General features: G+C 38.6%; 1 protein-coding gene across 2 annotated transcripts in view; it reads left to right on the top strand.

Moving 5' to 3' along the window:
* The first annotated feature begins 7697 nt into the window (after nt 1–7697).
* Slc46a3 (solute carrier family 46 member 3) overlaps nt 7698–16945 on the top strand; it is an 18737-nt gene continuing 9489 nt past the window's right edge. Inside the window, exons 1-3 of one of the 2 annotated variants that reach the window (XM_010623849.3) lie at nt 7698–7891; nt 8551–8763; nt 15246–16116. In XM_010623849.3, coding sequence (XP_010622151.1) covers nt 8575–8763; nt 15246–16116 — 1060 coding nt within the window. In that variant the 5' untranslated portion in view covers nt 7698–7891; nt 8551–8574. Of the gene's footprint in view, nt 8107–8550; nt 8764–15245; nt 16117–16945 lie in introns of both variants that reach the window. The other variant, XM_010623848.3, reaches the window with a different exon arrangement.

The raw sequence follows: 16945 nt of genomic DNA, 5'->3' as shown, positions 1-16945 counted from the left end.
GCCATGTCCATCTACTGTGGAACCTATTAAAAGCATGTTCTTCATTTCTGAGAGCATGATTTGGATTTCTCTCATTTCCTTCAGTTGGATTTTAGTTTGCTCAGCTTTTTCTTGCTCTGAGGCTGAAAGTGAGGACTGCTAAGCTCTTTCCGCATACAGTTTGACAAGAACTCTACTTTCACCAAGCATTTAATGAGACTTTCTTGAATCCCTTGCCTGACTGCACTTGATCTTGACCTTCCTTTTCTGCCCTTGTAGATAATAGTTTGATCAAGAATCCTGATAAGTCAGTTTATATCTAGCACATCCTTCAGCACAAATTCAATCAAGTCAGCTTAACTAGAAACCACAATATTTCCTCTGATTTTATACTCATTGACCCCACTCTGCCCTAGTTATAAATCCCCACTTGCCCTTGTTGAAGCTGGAGCTGGGCCTAGTCTCCCCCACTGCAAGACTCCACTGCAGTGGTCCCTATGCCAAGTGCCATAGCCCCTTTAAAGTCTGCCTTACTATCATTAGCAAGAGTCTTCAATAATTTATTTCTTTAACCAAGCTGAAACCAGCAGTCTCTTTGTGTCTCTTTATATATATTTATTGGACAATAAAGAAGAATAAACAGGTCCAAATGAACAGTTTTATGAAGGGAATGCACGAGAGGGAGGAGTCAAGGATGGAAGCAGAGCCTGCCTGGGTGTGAGGTAGACCCTAGATAAGAATATAATTGGATGGCTGGGAATGTAGCTCAGAAGTGCAGTGCCTGCCTGTCAAACATGGAGTTTGATTCCCAGTACAAAAAAGAAAAAAGAAAAAAGAATACAATTGAATAGATAGCAGAAGAGTTCAGAAAAACAAAGTTTTTAAAAAAAAAGAATAGAAAAGGTCATTAATGGAGATTTTTGCTTAGTTATGTTCGAGTACAGTTAACCCTTGGAATCCCTGGTTTCAGGACCTTCTCACAGATACCAGAATCCATAGATGCTCAATTCTTTCTATGAAAAACGTAGCATTTGCATATAATCTAGCATATCCTCCCATATGCTTTTTTTGGTTTGTGTGTGTGTGCATGTGCGTGTGTGTGTGTGTGTGTGTGTGTGTGTGTGTGTTTGCTTTATTAAGATTTTTGGTATATTTTTGGTTTGTTTTTATTTAATATTTGTTGGGCATTTTTAAAAATAAATTTATTTTATCTCATCCTTCCCTCCCCTTACATCCCCTCCCCTCCCTATGTACAAAAGCCTTGTTTCCATTTTCTTCCTATGTACCTCAAATCACTTCTTAATTACTTTTAATATCTAATACAATGCTGGGCTGGGAATTTAGTTCAGTGGTGCCACATCTGCCTCATAAGTGCAAGGTCCTGAGTTTGATTCCTAGTACCAAAAAAAAGACAGACAGAAAGAAAGAAAGAAATACTAGGTAAATAGTTGTTACACTATTGCTTAGAAAATAATGACAAAAAAGAAGTCGCTAGTGTTTGTTGCTGAGGAAATGTTTTTCTAAATAATTTTAATCCACAATTGGTTAAATGTGCAGATATGGAGCTCACAGATACAAAAAAGTTAACAGTATTTGCATGTTCCGTTCTGAATACCTGGAGTTTTTCTCGATACAGTATTAGGATTCTATCTATTGCCAGGAGCACAGGGAGGTAGAAATAGAGAAAACCATAATGAGTCAGTATTGGTCTGAATGCTGAAAACACAAATTCTATTTTCCTTTGTTTGAAAATACTCTAGGGTAGGACTCCCCTCAAAGCTGGAGCCCAGTGGCATGATTGTCTTGTTTTCATAACCCTGGAAAGGAAGTGGCCAAGAAGATAGCCAGAGTAAAATCAAAGTAATAAGAAAAGCAGCTGAAATCAGTGGAAAGATAAGATAGTACATTTTACCTTCCAGTGGCAAATGCATAGAGCTGAACCTCTCTTCCTTAAAAATGCCTTAAATTTTTAAACTATTGCCTAATACTCCTTAAAACCTCTACTTTCTGTTAGAAAAATAAAGTAGGAAAAAAAGCAGTAATAGAGCCTAGTTTCCAATGCAGATTTTTTCCACAGCTCTTCATACAGTGTTAGAGGACAAAAGATATGTTCCAGTAAAAATGGCAGTCATTTCACTGTTGTTTCAGTTTTATTAAGGGTAAATGGTTGGACCAAAGGATTTCTGTGTCTTCTCAGTCTCCTGATCGGGTGAGTTTCCCCATCCGGTGGGAGATCGATAGGAAGCCCAAAAGTCCACCCCGGTTCCTTATTATATTTTAGAACAGGTATCTTTCCGTTCTTAAAATTGTTATAGATTAAAAAAAAAGAAGAAGAAAAGAAAACCTAGTAACTGGTCTCCATTCGATTTATCTTGGGCCACCTGTGACAGTCCAAGAGTGTCACCTGACAATGCTGATTCAATATTGAAGCTTATAGAATCACTTTGAATATGTCAGCCTTTGAGAAGATCTGGGTTTGCGGGGGGTTATAAAGTTTTTAAATTAATTTGAATGATATTGCGTGTAACTATTTTATTTACCTCATTCACTTCTTTTGAATTAAACTTTTTCTGTCTATAAATTAATATGTATTCATATATATACTTTTTAGAAAAATTGGGATATACTATATGCAATTTTTGTTGCTTAGGTTTTTGTTTCCTTAATGCCATAGCATGAAATTTTTTTCCTTATAATTAAATATTTAATAAAAATATAATGGCTTTTCTAAATGTATAATTATATATACATATACACTATTTGACTATGTTATTGATATGTGTGTATAGGTATAGTTATACATTTAGGTATTCAAAATTTAATACAATTATGATAAAACTGTAATTAGCTACATGGCTATGTAAATTTACATTATTTCACCAGTATAACTTGCTGGGTTGACCTTATGTAATAATTTTAGTGTATATATGAAATTATTACTCTGAAACAACTTTTATAAATTTAATTTTAACTATTTTTTTTTTTTTGGTACCCGTGATTGAACTCTGGACCTTGTTCTTCTGAGGCAGATAGCCGAACCACTGAGCTAAATCCCCGGCCCCTACTAGCAGTATTTAATAGTGCTTGTTCACATCACCTCAGGATAGGCAAATAAATTTTATCTTAAAAAAAAAAGCCTTTGCCCATTTTGAAAATAAAATGTTTTGTTTTGTTTTGTTTTGTTTTTTTGTACCAGGGATTAAACTTGGGACCTTGCTTTTGCGAGGCAGGTGGTGAAACCACTGAGCTAAATCCTTGGCTAAAATATGTTGTCTTAAATGTTGTCATAATGTGTGTTTATTTGATTACTGATGAGGTAATATTTTTCCCTTTTTTCTGGTGGGGAATAAAGTTTCAGATAACAATATAATTAGTTTGGGATTTTATACTTTGGCTTTATGAATAAAATATTCCATCACTGACATTACAAATCATATTTGAATATCCTTTGTTACTATATTTTGCTGAATGTTCTGGTCTACATTTAAGTTATCCAACAAGACAGAGGGTGTTAGCATAAACTGGTCTCTTAGAAAAATAGATCAGATTATTATTCTTTGTGGTTCCAAAGGGCATATTTAGTATACAGTTACATAATTTGGGGGAACTGAATAAAACCACCTTATTTCATTCATTTGAAAAAGATTTACTGCGGCAGGCCACTGCTGTAGATGTGGATATGGACATCTGTGTGTGGGGGACACATCCATACTGAGGTACCCCACAAAACTATCTTTCAAAATTGATAGAAAAATAAGATACTTCCATGACAAAGAACACTTGAAGAAATTCATGACCACTAAACCAGCACTCCAAAAAGTTCTGAGTGATATTCTAAAAAGAGACAAGACTACAATTCCATGAACCCCAATAGAATGAATCCACTAGGCAAGGCAAGCAATTAAACAGGGAAAAGAAAGGGAACCAACAACAGGAAAATAAAATGACAAGGATAAGTCAATACATATCAGTTATAACCATCAATGTAAATGGTTTCATTAGCATCGTTGCATAAATAAGCCCCATTTGAACTTCTATTCTACTGCTCTGCAAAGTCCATTCATGCTCTGAGCTTTCCCATCCTGGAGCAGTAAAACCCTCCCATGCTTACTTAATCCAAGTGGGTTTGCCCTTGGTACTTATTATTGTTTTACAGGAAAGAAATTGAGAAGTCTTATTGCTTTGCCTAAGGTGATTGCTTTGGTGATTCCAGTAAACAGGTAACAGCTCTCAGGTGTAAAGTTTATTTCAATGGTTACTCCACAACATGGGTCACAGGGTATACCTGGTTACAACTCTAGTGACAGTTTCACTTACAGTTAATTAGCTATTTCCCTTAAAGAATCCCAAGGTTTGAGGTGGTGGATATGCAATTTTTTTTCCTCTGCTCTTACCTGACCTAGTTTTCTGCATATTTTCCCACCTCCTCTCTGTCAACTTGAAAATGTCACTTTATGAAGCAATGACAAGACATAACCCTCTACCCCACCCCTCAGCCAAATCAAAAGAGAGCTATTCTGTGTAAATATTCCAAAACGGGGGGGGGCACTTACCAATAATAAGTATACATAATGCCAGTTATTCTTAAGATATAAAATATTCATGATGCATGTGGTGATCAAGCCGTTAGAGAAGGTCCAGAGATTTAGCTTAGTGGTTTTACCACCTGCTTCAAGTTCAATCCCCTGAACCCCCCCAAAAAAAAGAATATCAGATTTGCGAGGAAGATGTATCTATTTGAATATTTTCTTTCTTTTTTGTGTGGTACTGGGGATTGAACACAAGGCATTCTCACTGAACTACATTCTCTGACCTTTTTCTTATTTTTTTTGAGACACACTAGGTAGCTGAACTCAAACTTGTGATCCTCCTACCTCAGCCTCCTGGAGTACTGGGATTACAGGGTTATGAGACCAAACTCAGTTTGCTTTAGACATTTAAAGTGTACAGATTTTTTAAAAAAATACAAGTTGAATATCCCTAGTGTGAAATGATGTGAAATCAAAAACTTTTTGAACACCAACATAGCACTCAAACAACTTCAGAATTTTGGATTAAGGTTGCTCAGTCTGTAAAGTGTATGCAATTATTGCCCATTCTAAAAAACTCTGAAATCTGAAACACTTTGTATCTCAAGCACTTTGAATAAAGAATGATCAGCCTGCAACTCAGGTGGAAGCTCTGGGTGTTGGAACCAAGAGAAGAGGGTGGGTTTAAGAAACAGATTTGGGAGTGGTCAGAACATTTATGACATCAAATACAACTGATTGTGAGATTCAGGAGAAGAGAGCTGAGATGGAACCTGGGGAATAGCAGCATTTGAGAAGCAAGCTCAGAGAGAAACCAAGAATCCCTTAGGATAGCAGAAAGATGGGGTCCAGCTCTGCAATCTAGAGGGAAAGAAAGAATATTCCCCAAGTTGCCAATGCAACAGAGGACAAGAAAGACAAGGTTACTAATTTCTCACCTAAAGTAGACCGACTCAAGTCTCTTTGGGCAAATTATTGACTAAGATCATATGACTGGATTACATTTCCTTTCAACAATTTGTGCCAAGTGTGGAAACATATTAGATTCTTATCAGCACCATATTGATAATTATATACTAAGCAGTAAATGCTACAGTTGAAGTTCTTCACATTTTAGTTTATCAGAAATGAAAAAGGCATATTCTTCTTGAAACCAACAAAAACTCATAGCTGTCATATTCCATTTTGGCTTTTTCCTCTTGAATATATGGCACTGCTTACCAAAGTATGGGTTGTTCTGTGTTCAGCACATGTGAGACTGAAACATATGATGAATGTTTAAATTTTAAAAACACATTACAGTAAAAAACACATTGCCATTAATCCCCTTCAAAATACTTTCCCTTACTTTTGAGCATACTTGCTCATTCTTGCCACTTTCTAAAGCAATTGCAGAAATCCTCTTTTGTGTCTTTAATTGCACTATGATGCTGCCTCAATGTCCTGAAAAGATTCCAACAGTTTACCTTTCATGGTAATTTTGACTTCAGGGAAGATCTAAAAGTCACGGGTGACAGATCTGACAATGTGAGTGAGGACATATTGTAATGCTTTTACAAACCTGTCTTTCCATTGAACAGCACTTAGCAACAGTATTTACTGTATTTTGGGCACACTTTGTAAAGACATTCATGAAAGAGGACTTCTAGAACTGCTAAGAATGATGGGATAACTGTGTTCAAAGTGAAGGGACATATTTTGAGGTTGAGGGGGATTAAATAACAATGTGTCTTGTATTGTAATACCTGTCTGCCTAGAAAACAGGATCTATTCATTGTTGTATTCCTTCAACAACCACACTCTGCTGCTTGAAAAATATAGTAAGTCCTTCATAAATGCTTAAAGAAACTGAGTAGAGGCAAGTTTAAGGCTATGAGCTACCAAGTTGCAATGAGAAGTCAAATCAAAGCCTTTTGACTACATTCAGTGACATATTTATCATTTATTGAGTACTGAGGAAGAAGGAGTAGCTCCAACCTGGAACTATCATATCTACAAGTTTCCTGAATGTTTTTGGATCATGGTGCTCTATTGACTAAAAATTTCACAGAACACCCAATCAACATTGTTCAGACAAGGCCATTCTAGACTGTGATGGAGATGAAAACAAGACCACACTAACACTCTGAACAGACAAAATTTGAACACGAAATCACTAACATTATTGACGGCTGCCTCTTTATCATAGACTTCTTCTCCATAATATTTATTAGAATACCTAGCCATAGAATTGCCCCTACTTCCTAACAGTGGCATCAGAGTAAGATCTTAATCTCTTGAACCCTTCCTTAGGTCACTGAAAACGTGCCCATAGTAAATTCTTGCTCTTTCTCGCTGAGATGGTCCCCAGTTCCATGTGTGCAACCTCCTTGGTGCAAGAAGTAATACCCCAACTCTGCAAGTGTGCTGCCGCTTTGCGTATCCAAGGGCACTGACTATTCTCCGCTGCTCCAGGGGCTGTTGCTGTTGACGCGTGATAAGGATTTAATTACAACAAACCTATTACGTTTATTAACTTTGCTTGACAAATAAAGAAATGGAGGTTCACAGAGATTTCAAAATATGTCCAAGCTACCACTTGTAAAGAACCAGCAACCACATTAACCCAGTTCTCTTTTGCCAAGAACACTTTCCTGTGCCCATTACAGGCACCCACTATCCCCCACTACACACACACACTTGCCCGGCAGCCCAAGATGCTACAGGAAGCTGCAGCACACACATGCTACTTTTGCGTCTAAGAAACACGTTTCAATCCAGAAATGCTTCTTTTTTTTTACCTTTCTGATTTTCTCATTGAGTTTATTGGTACATTTTAGGTATACAGTACTGCTACATTCATCATTGAGATCTTGTATCTTTACATGACAGGTCTTGGTTCTCATTTTTTTCTCTTACCTCTACCCTCCCTTCACCCCCTCCTCCCTTCCTTATTTACAAATACTTTATTTCCATTTTCTCATGGGTTTTTTTTTTTCTTTTCTTTTTCTTTATTTCCTTTCCCCTACCCTGAAGATTTGGAGAAGGAGCCCTTGGCGAGGAAACTCTTCCCAGCGGCTGCCGGCAGGAGATTCCTTTGCGTCTTCGGGGACGGGAACACGAGGGGAACATAAGAGTGACGTTCGGAAAGACCAATCGTAGCAGGGATCCGGCCGAGGGGTCCAATCGTAGGAGAGCGGTGTGTGTGGGGGTTGTACGATGATAGCGTAGGCAGCGGCCGGCCCCCGCTCCTCGGCTGGCCTACCACGGCTGAGTCACTGCGTAGAGCGGGTCAGGCGGAGCCGCAAGTTGACCTGCAGACCGCGCCTCCGGAGGTCGGAGCTGGCTGATACCATAGTCACAGGGCAGCCAAGGAGCCGCGGGCAGCGCAGCGAACATCGCAGGTATCACTCTGGACGCTGGAAGTGAGCTTCTCTTAGTTTGCCTTAAAATAAGGTTTGAGTTACCCCGCCAGCGTGCAGTATTTGGTGGAGCTGCACCCCGCACGTCCTCAGCTGGCCCAACCCTGGGAGCTGTCCGCCCGCAGAAGAGTCTGAGGAGCCTGGTCTTGAAAAGGGTCGGCCCTGTGCCTGGCCTGGTAGGAAGACTGTAATTGTGGGTGAGTTTAAGAATAGAACAGAATAAAAACACCTTCCAATTAGGAGCTTCTTCTTTTAAAAGGGGCCCCTCCCTTTTTTACGCAGCAAAATAACAATAACAGTTGCATAATTGTCATGACCCAGAGGAACTTTGCCTTACGAAAACCAGCTGGTAATATATAAGGTGTGAACCCAGAGTGACTTCTATTACTGCAGAGTCATCCTAAGGGTGGCTTGCGTTGTAAGAGTTTCTGTTTTTAAAATGAAAAGTGTGACAGTCTCGGCTCTAGAATAGATCCAAAGTAGCATTTTCTTCGTAGGAAGTGGTCACTGCTTTTCTGTTCTCAGTTTTGCTGGTTTATGTTCAGTCCACAAATTAGTTCTAACTTCATCATCTGTGAAAAATCTAGCCACTGGGATTAGAATGTAACAGATCACTTCTCTCCCTTTTTCTTTTTTCGTAGAAGTCAGCTACCTACTCAAGCAATATGAAGATTTTATTTGTCGAACCTGCCGTTTTCCTTAGTGCATTCGCTATGAGTCTGAATATCCCCCTGACAACACAGTATGTGTATAGGAGAATATGGGAAGAAACAGGCAATTACAGTTTTGCATTTGATAGTAATATTTCTGAGTGTGAACAAAAAGAAAACAGCACACTTTTTGCATTCCAAAAGGTAAGAAATTAAAAGTATTCCTAAAACATAATCAAAAGAGAATGTGGAACAGGTTTTAAATGAAAGAGGATGGTGCATTCATCATACATTGGCCTTTCAAGGGTGATCACCTGACTCAAATCCTAAACCAAATGGCCTTTTTTCTCAGTTCTCATCTCATTTGAAATTTCCTGGCATCCGTAGCCTGCCCTCTCCTTCACACCCAACTTTTCCTGTGTGACCCTCGCTCTTCTTTCTCCTGGAAAAATCTCGGCACAGTCTCATCTACTCTGTGGTTGTCTTATTACTCTGTCCTAAAATAATCCCAGCTACTCGGTGGGCATGGGTAGGGGAAGCTTGGTGTGTCTCCTTGTCCCTCATTCCCTTCCTCCTTGCTCCCTTTTACTACATCTGCATGTTTCAGGAACTCCAGAAAGTGGCCTGTCACCGAAGACTGGGCTAGTGTCTGCCACTGGGCGAGGCAGGTTTATCTCTTGCCATTTGGTGCCATTATCAGCTTTGACTCTCACATGTTGATCCCTGAGGACATCTGGAATGGGAAGTACTCACTTTTGCTCTCGGAACACGGAAAATGTTTAGCTAGATACGTGGGGCTTTATCTGCTCCCTCAGAGACTCCTTGCCCCAGTGTTTTGTTTTGTTTGTTTGTTTGGGGGTTACTGGGGATCAAACTCAGGGCCTTGAGCTTGCCAGGCAGGCAGTGACACCCCTGAACTAAATCCCTGTCCCACCCCAGTGTGTTGTTTAACGGAAGTCTGTCAGTATCCAGATGCAAAGATGATGGCATTCAGATTTGTAAATGCTTTTCCTTCCAAAGCCCCCCAAACAAACCAGCTTATGAACTAAGAACTCTTCCCCTTGGAGAGAGTTTGTAGCTAGCAAAGGAGTGGTGCTACCCTTCCACTCACAGATGAGAAGAGATGAAGGGAATTGAGTCACCTCCCCTGGCTCTGATAGTCACTCTGTGAAAGAGATGATCTGAAGTAAGGAAATGGCAAAGGGCTGCAGATGGAAGGTGTCTCCCAGGTGTCAGGTGGAAACTGGCTAGGGTGAGGCCCCGCTGTTTGGCACAGCCCCTGACGAACCCATTTCCTCATTTCTCTGGGAGAAGTTTTCTTGAAACTGCTTAATTCTGCCACCTACACAGTAAAGCTCTGGCCTCAAGTAAGGTCGTAAAGAGAGAAGGACCTACGGCCTCACTGAGTGGTTTTACTTCCCTTCAAGAATGTCTCGTCTGCTGGGGATGTAGCTCAGTGGTAGAGCAGTTGCCTAGCACACGTGAGGCCCTGGGTTCAATCCCCAGCACCACATTAAAAAAAAGAAAAGAAAGAAAGAATGTCTCATCATATGACCTTCAACCATAGGTTCATCAACTCTGTTTGGTTCTTTGCTTTCTTCCACCCCCTCCAATCCAGGAGCAGGCCCCCTTGGACACTTTCAAGGGTAGAGAGGACTGAAATGCCTGCTGCTCCCACACTCCAGGAACATGGGGAGGCAGGCCTGGTCCAGGCATCTTGGCCTCTGTCTGACCGGGTGATGAGTGTTTTGACCCCCCAACCCCACCTGGCCTGGCCCAGTGATGGGGACTCCTCCCTCCACTGCCCAGAGCAGTGGTTCATTTCAAAGATGTGGGCCCAATTTTCAAATTGATGGTATGTTTTTCATTATTGTTTTAAATTAGATTAATATTCAAGAGAACATACTATTGGGCCAGGGATTTAGCTCAGCAGTTCGGTGCCTTGCAAGCACAAGGACCAGAGTTCAATCCCTGGTACCAAAAAAAAAAAAAAAAGAGAACATACTGTTGCTCTAGATCACTCCCCTGAAAGTTGGTGCTTTAAGTTCTTAGACTCTGGTGCTTTTTCTCAGAGTGGGGAACTAGGAACCCCACCTCCCAGCTGGGACACGGTGGGTGGCCACGCATCTTTCAGAGGGCATTTCTGCAGAGAGACCACCATCATCTCAGCACTTCCTTTGGCTTCTTTTACTATCCTGTCCCTGCTCTGCTCCTCCTGAGGAACATCCACTTCCCTATCCAAAAGCAATGGTCCCTGTTCCTTCAGCTTCCTCTCTAGCACATGGCCCTGTTGGAGTCTTAACTTTGGAGGGGTTTGTGGACTGTTGTTTGTTTGTTTGTTTGTTTGTTTTGTCAGTACGGGGAATTGGACCCAGGGTCTTTGCACTGCATCCCCAGGCCTATTTTATTTTTTATTTTGAGAAAAGCTCTTGCTCAATTGCTGAGGCCAGGCTTATACTTGCAGTCCTCCTGTATACTTGCAGTGCCTCCTAGAGTGCTGGGATTGCAGGCATATGCCACCATGCTTAGCATGTAACAATTCTTGCAACCATCAAAATAAGAGATGTCACAGCACTTGGGGAGTCCCTAATAAAATAAATTAATAAGTTCTTCAGCTCAATTCTTATTTCTCTCAGAGAACCAGTTGTGTTTGAGTGGACAATAGATGTCATGATAATAGCCCTTACCAATTTTATATATCCTTCCTACATAACAAATGCACACAAGTGTCTACGAATATTAAGAATGTCAGGGTATAGACACTTATAAACTGAGCGCTTTCACTTCTGAAATTTTGAAACTTTATATGAATAAAAGTTTTTTAACCCATTTTGCATTAATACATACAAGCATTTGTACTCATAAATAACATATTAATTATATTAACATATTGATTTCACCTACTTTACAAATATTCAAATACAGATCTCTTTTGGGCAATGACATTAATCTCAAAAGGACCCTTACCATGGCACAGCTGTGGCAGGGAAACTCCCAGCTAGTTAGGAAAAGGGTAAGACCTTCTAGGTTTGTTGACTTTGTGAGGGAAGCTACTTCTTAAATCTACTTCTTCCTTTACCTGTTGAATGATTAGTTTTGAAGGAATAAGTTCTTGATTCAAGTCTGCTCTTTAAAGCTTCAGACAGCTTTTAAGATAGTGGCTCTGTATTGGAGAGGGAAATCTGACAAATTGTGAAGTTATTTTCTCTGGAAATTTGGTTATAAGCCATTTGATAACTAACACAGTCCCTTGTTACTAGCAGACTCCTATTTATGAAAAATTACGTGGAATAATTTCTACTCAGCTGGAGTTAATGTACACATTTTATTCTATGAAATTGTGACTTCTTTAAATTGATACTGCTTCTTTAATTTATCTTGTCTCGGTACATCGTTGTCCTGTCAAATCTTGGATGGAAAACAAACAGCACTTAAAAAATATCTCTACCACTATGTGATATATAATATAATTCTCCAGTGTCTGAAATACACACATGGCCAGGAAAGTGGATAAATACCTGGAATCCCAGTACTCTGGGTGGCTAAAGCAATAGAATCACAAGTTCAAGTCTAGCCTACACAGTTTAGTGCATTAGCAAAACCCTGTGTCAACATTTTTAAAAAGCTTGGGATGTGGCTTATTATGAAGACCCTAGGTTCAATCCCTAGTTAAAAAGAAAAGAAATATATGCACAATTTATTTCTTATCTCAGCTATAATTTATGATGGAAATAGGCTTTGAGTTCTTGTTAAAATCTCTTTTAAAACAATAGAGATGAGAAGATATAGGATTGGATTGGGAAAGGTAATCAATAGAGGAAGACAGGACTGGGGTAGAGGGGTAGAAATAGGGGGAAAGACCTTAAACTGGAGCATCTGGTTGAAATGATTAAAACATAATGTTTTCAACTTTAAAAGATAACTTAATTTATTGATTAAATAAGTATTTACTTAGATGGCTACTATATATGCAGGAGACACAAAGATGTGCCTAGCAAGTCTAACCTAGTAAAAATGGAACAGGTAAACTGATTGGAGTATTGACTATGCCAGGACCTTGTGCCAAACACCTTGTATTTCTTTTAAATTTGACTCTAATGACCTATGAAGTAAAGTCTGTTATTACCCCTCCAACCATATGACCAGGCTATAGAGATAAATAATTTGGTCAGGATCCTGCACAGGTAGCAAGTGACTGAGGGCTTGACTATTCATTCACGGTCTACTGAGCACCTAGCACTGTTCTCAGGGCTGCTAATAGCGTGATGAAGATGACAAAACTCTGCCCTCCTATGGGTCCTGTAGTAGAGGAGAGAGCTGCAGTTGACATTTTTATGGTTCATCAATTGTTTATAGTTCATCAATTGCTTTCTAAGTAGTGCATGAAAAAACTCTTTGCTTTTTCATTATAAACATTTCTCATATACATTTCTTATTATAAAAATACAAAAATTAGACCCCCCAAATAAAAGACTCAGTCAGAAAATGGGGAAGTGAAATGAATAAACCAGTTGTGGTGAACTTATGGCACATGTGTTCTTTTTAAGACAAAAGATGTTAATGTATGAGTTGATTTTTCTAAGCTAGAACCTCAGTATTCAGGTTTAATTGCAGTGTTGGCACTTTGCAATAAATAAGTGGATTTTGGGTTGCAGTTTGGGCACTCATCTCTAAAAGGTACATCATTACTGGAATAGACACTTCATAGAAAAAGTGCAAATGGCCAAAAACTTACATGAAGAAATGCTCAACATCCCTGGCCATTAGGGAAATGCAAATTAAAACAACACTGAGATTCCATCCTACTCCAGAAGGAATGGTTATCATCAAGAAATCAAATAATAACAAAATACTGGTGAGGCTGCTGGGAAAAAGAACTCTTTGACACTGATGGTGGAATGTAAATTAGTACAACTGTTATGGAAATCAGTGTGGAGACTCCTTAAAAAAATTTAAAAACTGAATTTTGAGGATATACCCCTAAGTGAAATAAATAAGTCACACGTGTAAATACCGAATAATTTCTTTGGTGTGAAAAACTATAATAGTACTCAATATCCTAATGGGATAATTAATAACATGAAATAGTAAGAGAAGGGCTAAAGGTGTAGGGAAAGTGGGAAGGGTAGGGGAAAGGGAATAAGGGAAAAGAAAAAATAGGAGAAAATGAAAAAATGGAAATAAAGTTTGTGAATGGGGAGGGGAGGAGGGGGTAAAGGGAGGGCAGGGACAAGGGGAAAAAATGAGAACCAAGACCTGTCATGTAAAGGTACAAGATCCCAGTAATGAATGTAACTGTACTGTATACCTAAAATGTACCAATAAACTCAATAAAACGAAAAAAAAATATTTGATCCAGCTATCCCCTTTTCTATATCTCTTCCTGAAAGATTTAAAGACATTATATTACAGTTATCCATGCATACTTCTGTTTATAGCAGCACAATTCATAATAGCTAAATCTTGGAAGCAGGATATATGACTTTCGACAGATGAATGGATATAAAAATGTGTTATTTACCCATAATGGAGTAGTACTACTCTGACATAAAGAAAGATAAACTAGTCATTTGTACAAAAATGCATGTATGTTGAGATCATAATGTTGAGTGAAATAAATCAGATGCACAAACTTAAACATCAGTTTCTTTTATATGAGAAACCCAAAGTATAAATAAACAGCAAAATAAAAGATAGTAGGAAGTAGATCTTTCTCATAGGAGAAGGGGATCAAGAGATGGAAGGAAGGTGGTGAGGGGTTGGAGGAAAAGGGGAAAGGTGAAAGAATTAGGATGTGTTAAGTATGTACCAGTTCCTCACAAGGAATGTAAACATGCACTACAGTCATCTACAAATAAATAATAGAAAAAATTAAAAATAAATTTGGAAAATAAAAAAGTGGCAGATGTTTTTAAGCCATCCAAAATTCTTTGCATCAAATGAGCAACAGAGAAGTCACAGCTCCCTATCTGTGAGAGTATGTATGTACTTGTGTGTCCTCATTGTTTTGGTCCTCAGGAGTTACATTCATCTTACTCCTCAGTTCATGGCAGGCTACCTACTGTGTTTAGTCAGTGAAAGGGTCCTCTTTGGAAGTTATTGTATTTTTATTATTTTAAGTTAGGCAAGTAAAGGAACAAGTTTCTCATGAATCTGTTTGTAGAGACACAAGTAAAAATGGCAATGGAGAGCTTACTAAATACACAGCTATCAAGCCTGGTGTGTGTGTGTGTGTGTGTGTGTGTGTTATTCCCTGTCCCATGACAGGCAGGAAGACCTATCTCAGGAAAGGTTACTGCTGTTGCTTTAGGAAAGTGGTCATCATCTCCCTGCAAAGTTTTCCCAGAAGGAAGGAAAATCATACTCTGGCCAGTACAAGGCATTGGGGTATACAGGTCCTATACAGGTCCTTTGTACAAGACAGACTCCCATCAATATACACATTTTTCCTTTTATTGTTTGAAGTCTCCACTGTGCATGCACTTGAATGCCATGATAGTGTGTAATTATTCTACCTTTAGACACCTGCTTTGCACACTCAGTGAAGATTTAAGCCATATCTGGCCCCCTCACGCACCAGAGAGTCCCCGCCCTACTGGCAATATCCAGAAAAGCATGCATTGTGATAATTTTTATGCACACTGTATAACTTCTGTAAACCCATTGTCTTTTTTTTTTCTTCGCAGGAAGTTCAAAAAAAAGTGTCTCTTTTTAGGCTGCAAATGGAGCTAAGTGGGTTAATTCCTGGTCTGGTGTCTACATTCATATTTTTGTCCAGTAGTGATCAGCGTGGACGAAAATTCCCTATGATTTTATCTTCTATTGGTATTCTTGCAACTACTGTTTGGCTATGTTTGCTTTCCTATTTTGCTTTTCCATTCCAGCTTTTGATTGCCTCTACCTTTATTGGTTCTTTTTTTGGGAGTTCCAGCACATTTTTGTCAGCTTGTTTTGCCTATGTAGTTGATCAGTGTGAAGAAGATAAACAAAAAACAATTCGAATAGCTATAATTGACTCCATGCTTGGAATTGTTTCTGGACTAACAGGGTTGTCATCTGGCTATTTTATTAGACACCTAGGTTTTGTGTTGTCATTTTTAATTATTGCTGTAGCTCTTGCTGTTAATTTGGTCTTTATTTTATTTTTTCTTGGTGATTCAGTGAAAGAATCTTCATCTTTTAATGTTACTATGTCATGTATGGAAAACTTTAAAAACCAGTTTCAGCGAACTTACATGCTTTTTAAAAATGTTTCTGGCAAGCAGCGGTCTTTGCTCTGTTTGTTACTTTTCACAATGGTCATTTATTTTTTTGTGATAATTGGTATTTTCCCAGTTTTTATTCTTTATGAATTGGGTTCCCCTTTCTGCTGGAGTGAAGTTCTTATAGGGTATGGATCAGCTTTGGATAGTGTCTCCTTTTTTGGTAGTTTCCTTGGAATATGGCTTTTTTCTTATTGCATGGAAGACATTTATATCGCCTTCATTGGAATTTTTACCACCATGGCAGGAATAGTTATGACTGCTTTTGCCAAAACCACGCTGATGATGTTTTTAGGTGAGTTACAAATGTAGCCTCAGAACTATGTATTTTTTTTTTTTTTTTTTTTTTTTTTTTTTTTTTTGATACTGGGGATTGAACTCAGGTCCTTGTGCTTGCGAGGAAGGCAATGGAACCACTGAAGTAAATCCCTGGCCCTTATATATAAAATGAATTCAGTCTTTTGGGAGAGAAACTTTAATGTAAAATGCTCTATATAACCTACTCTAGTTCATTAAAAGTAAAAAGCTATTTTGCCAGGAGCTAACAGCCAAATTTGACGGAAAAATTTAACTGAAAAAAATCACAATTTTCCAAATTTGCCAAAAAAATTGTTTTGAAGAACATTCTTCATATGAATTGTCCTTCCATATAACTATTAGCAAAATGAACATTTCTTACTGCTAAGGGCACTGAAGTTAATACACCTGAAAATACTTTGAAAACCTTGAAGTGATCTGTCAGTGTAATACATCACTATTTTATGACATAATTAAAAATGCTCCTGACTATTAACAATCATAATTTATGAACAGAGGCAATTGTGTGTTCATGAAGTTATCCAGCCACAAGATGATAAAGAGCCAGTTTACAATAAACAAATCCATACAGTAAAGGAATATAACACTGAGAATACCGAGCCAGGAAAACAAGAACAAAAATAGTCCGAAAACTAATTATCAGTCACAACCTGTTAAATAAGTGATTATTTCATCATCAAAACAATAGGCAAGTAAGTCTCAATTGGCAAATCATACAGATCTGGACCTAAAACTTCCATGAACATTTGTTTGTAATACTGAAAGGAATATTGAATTCCAGGGCTGGGGATTTAGCTCAGTCACCA

This window comes from Fukomys damarensis, unplaced genomic scaffold (genome assembly GCF_012274545.1).
Source record: "Fukomys damarensis isolate Sample0158 unplaced genomic scaffold, DMR_v1.0_HiC HiC_scaffold_38, whole genome shotgun sequence".
Taxonomy (NCBI): Eukaryota; Metazoa; Chordata; class Mammalia; order Rodentia; family Bathyergidae; genus Fukomys; species Fukomys damarensis.
This window is presented reverse-complemented; position numbering and strand designations above follow the sequence as displayed.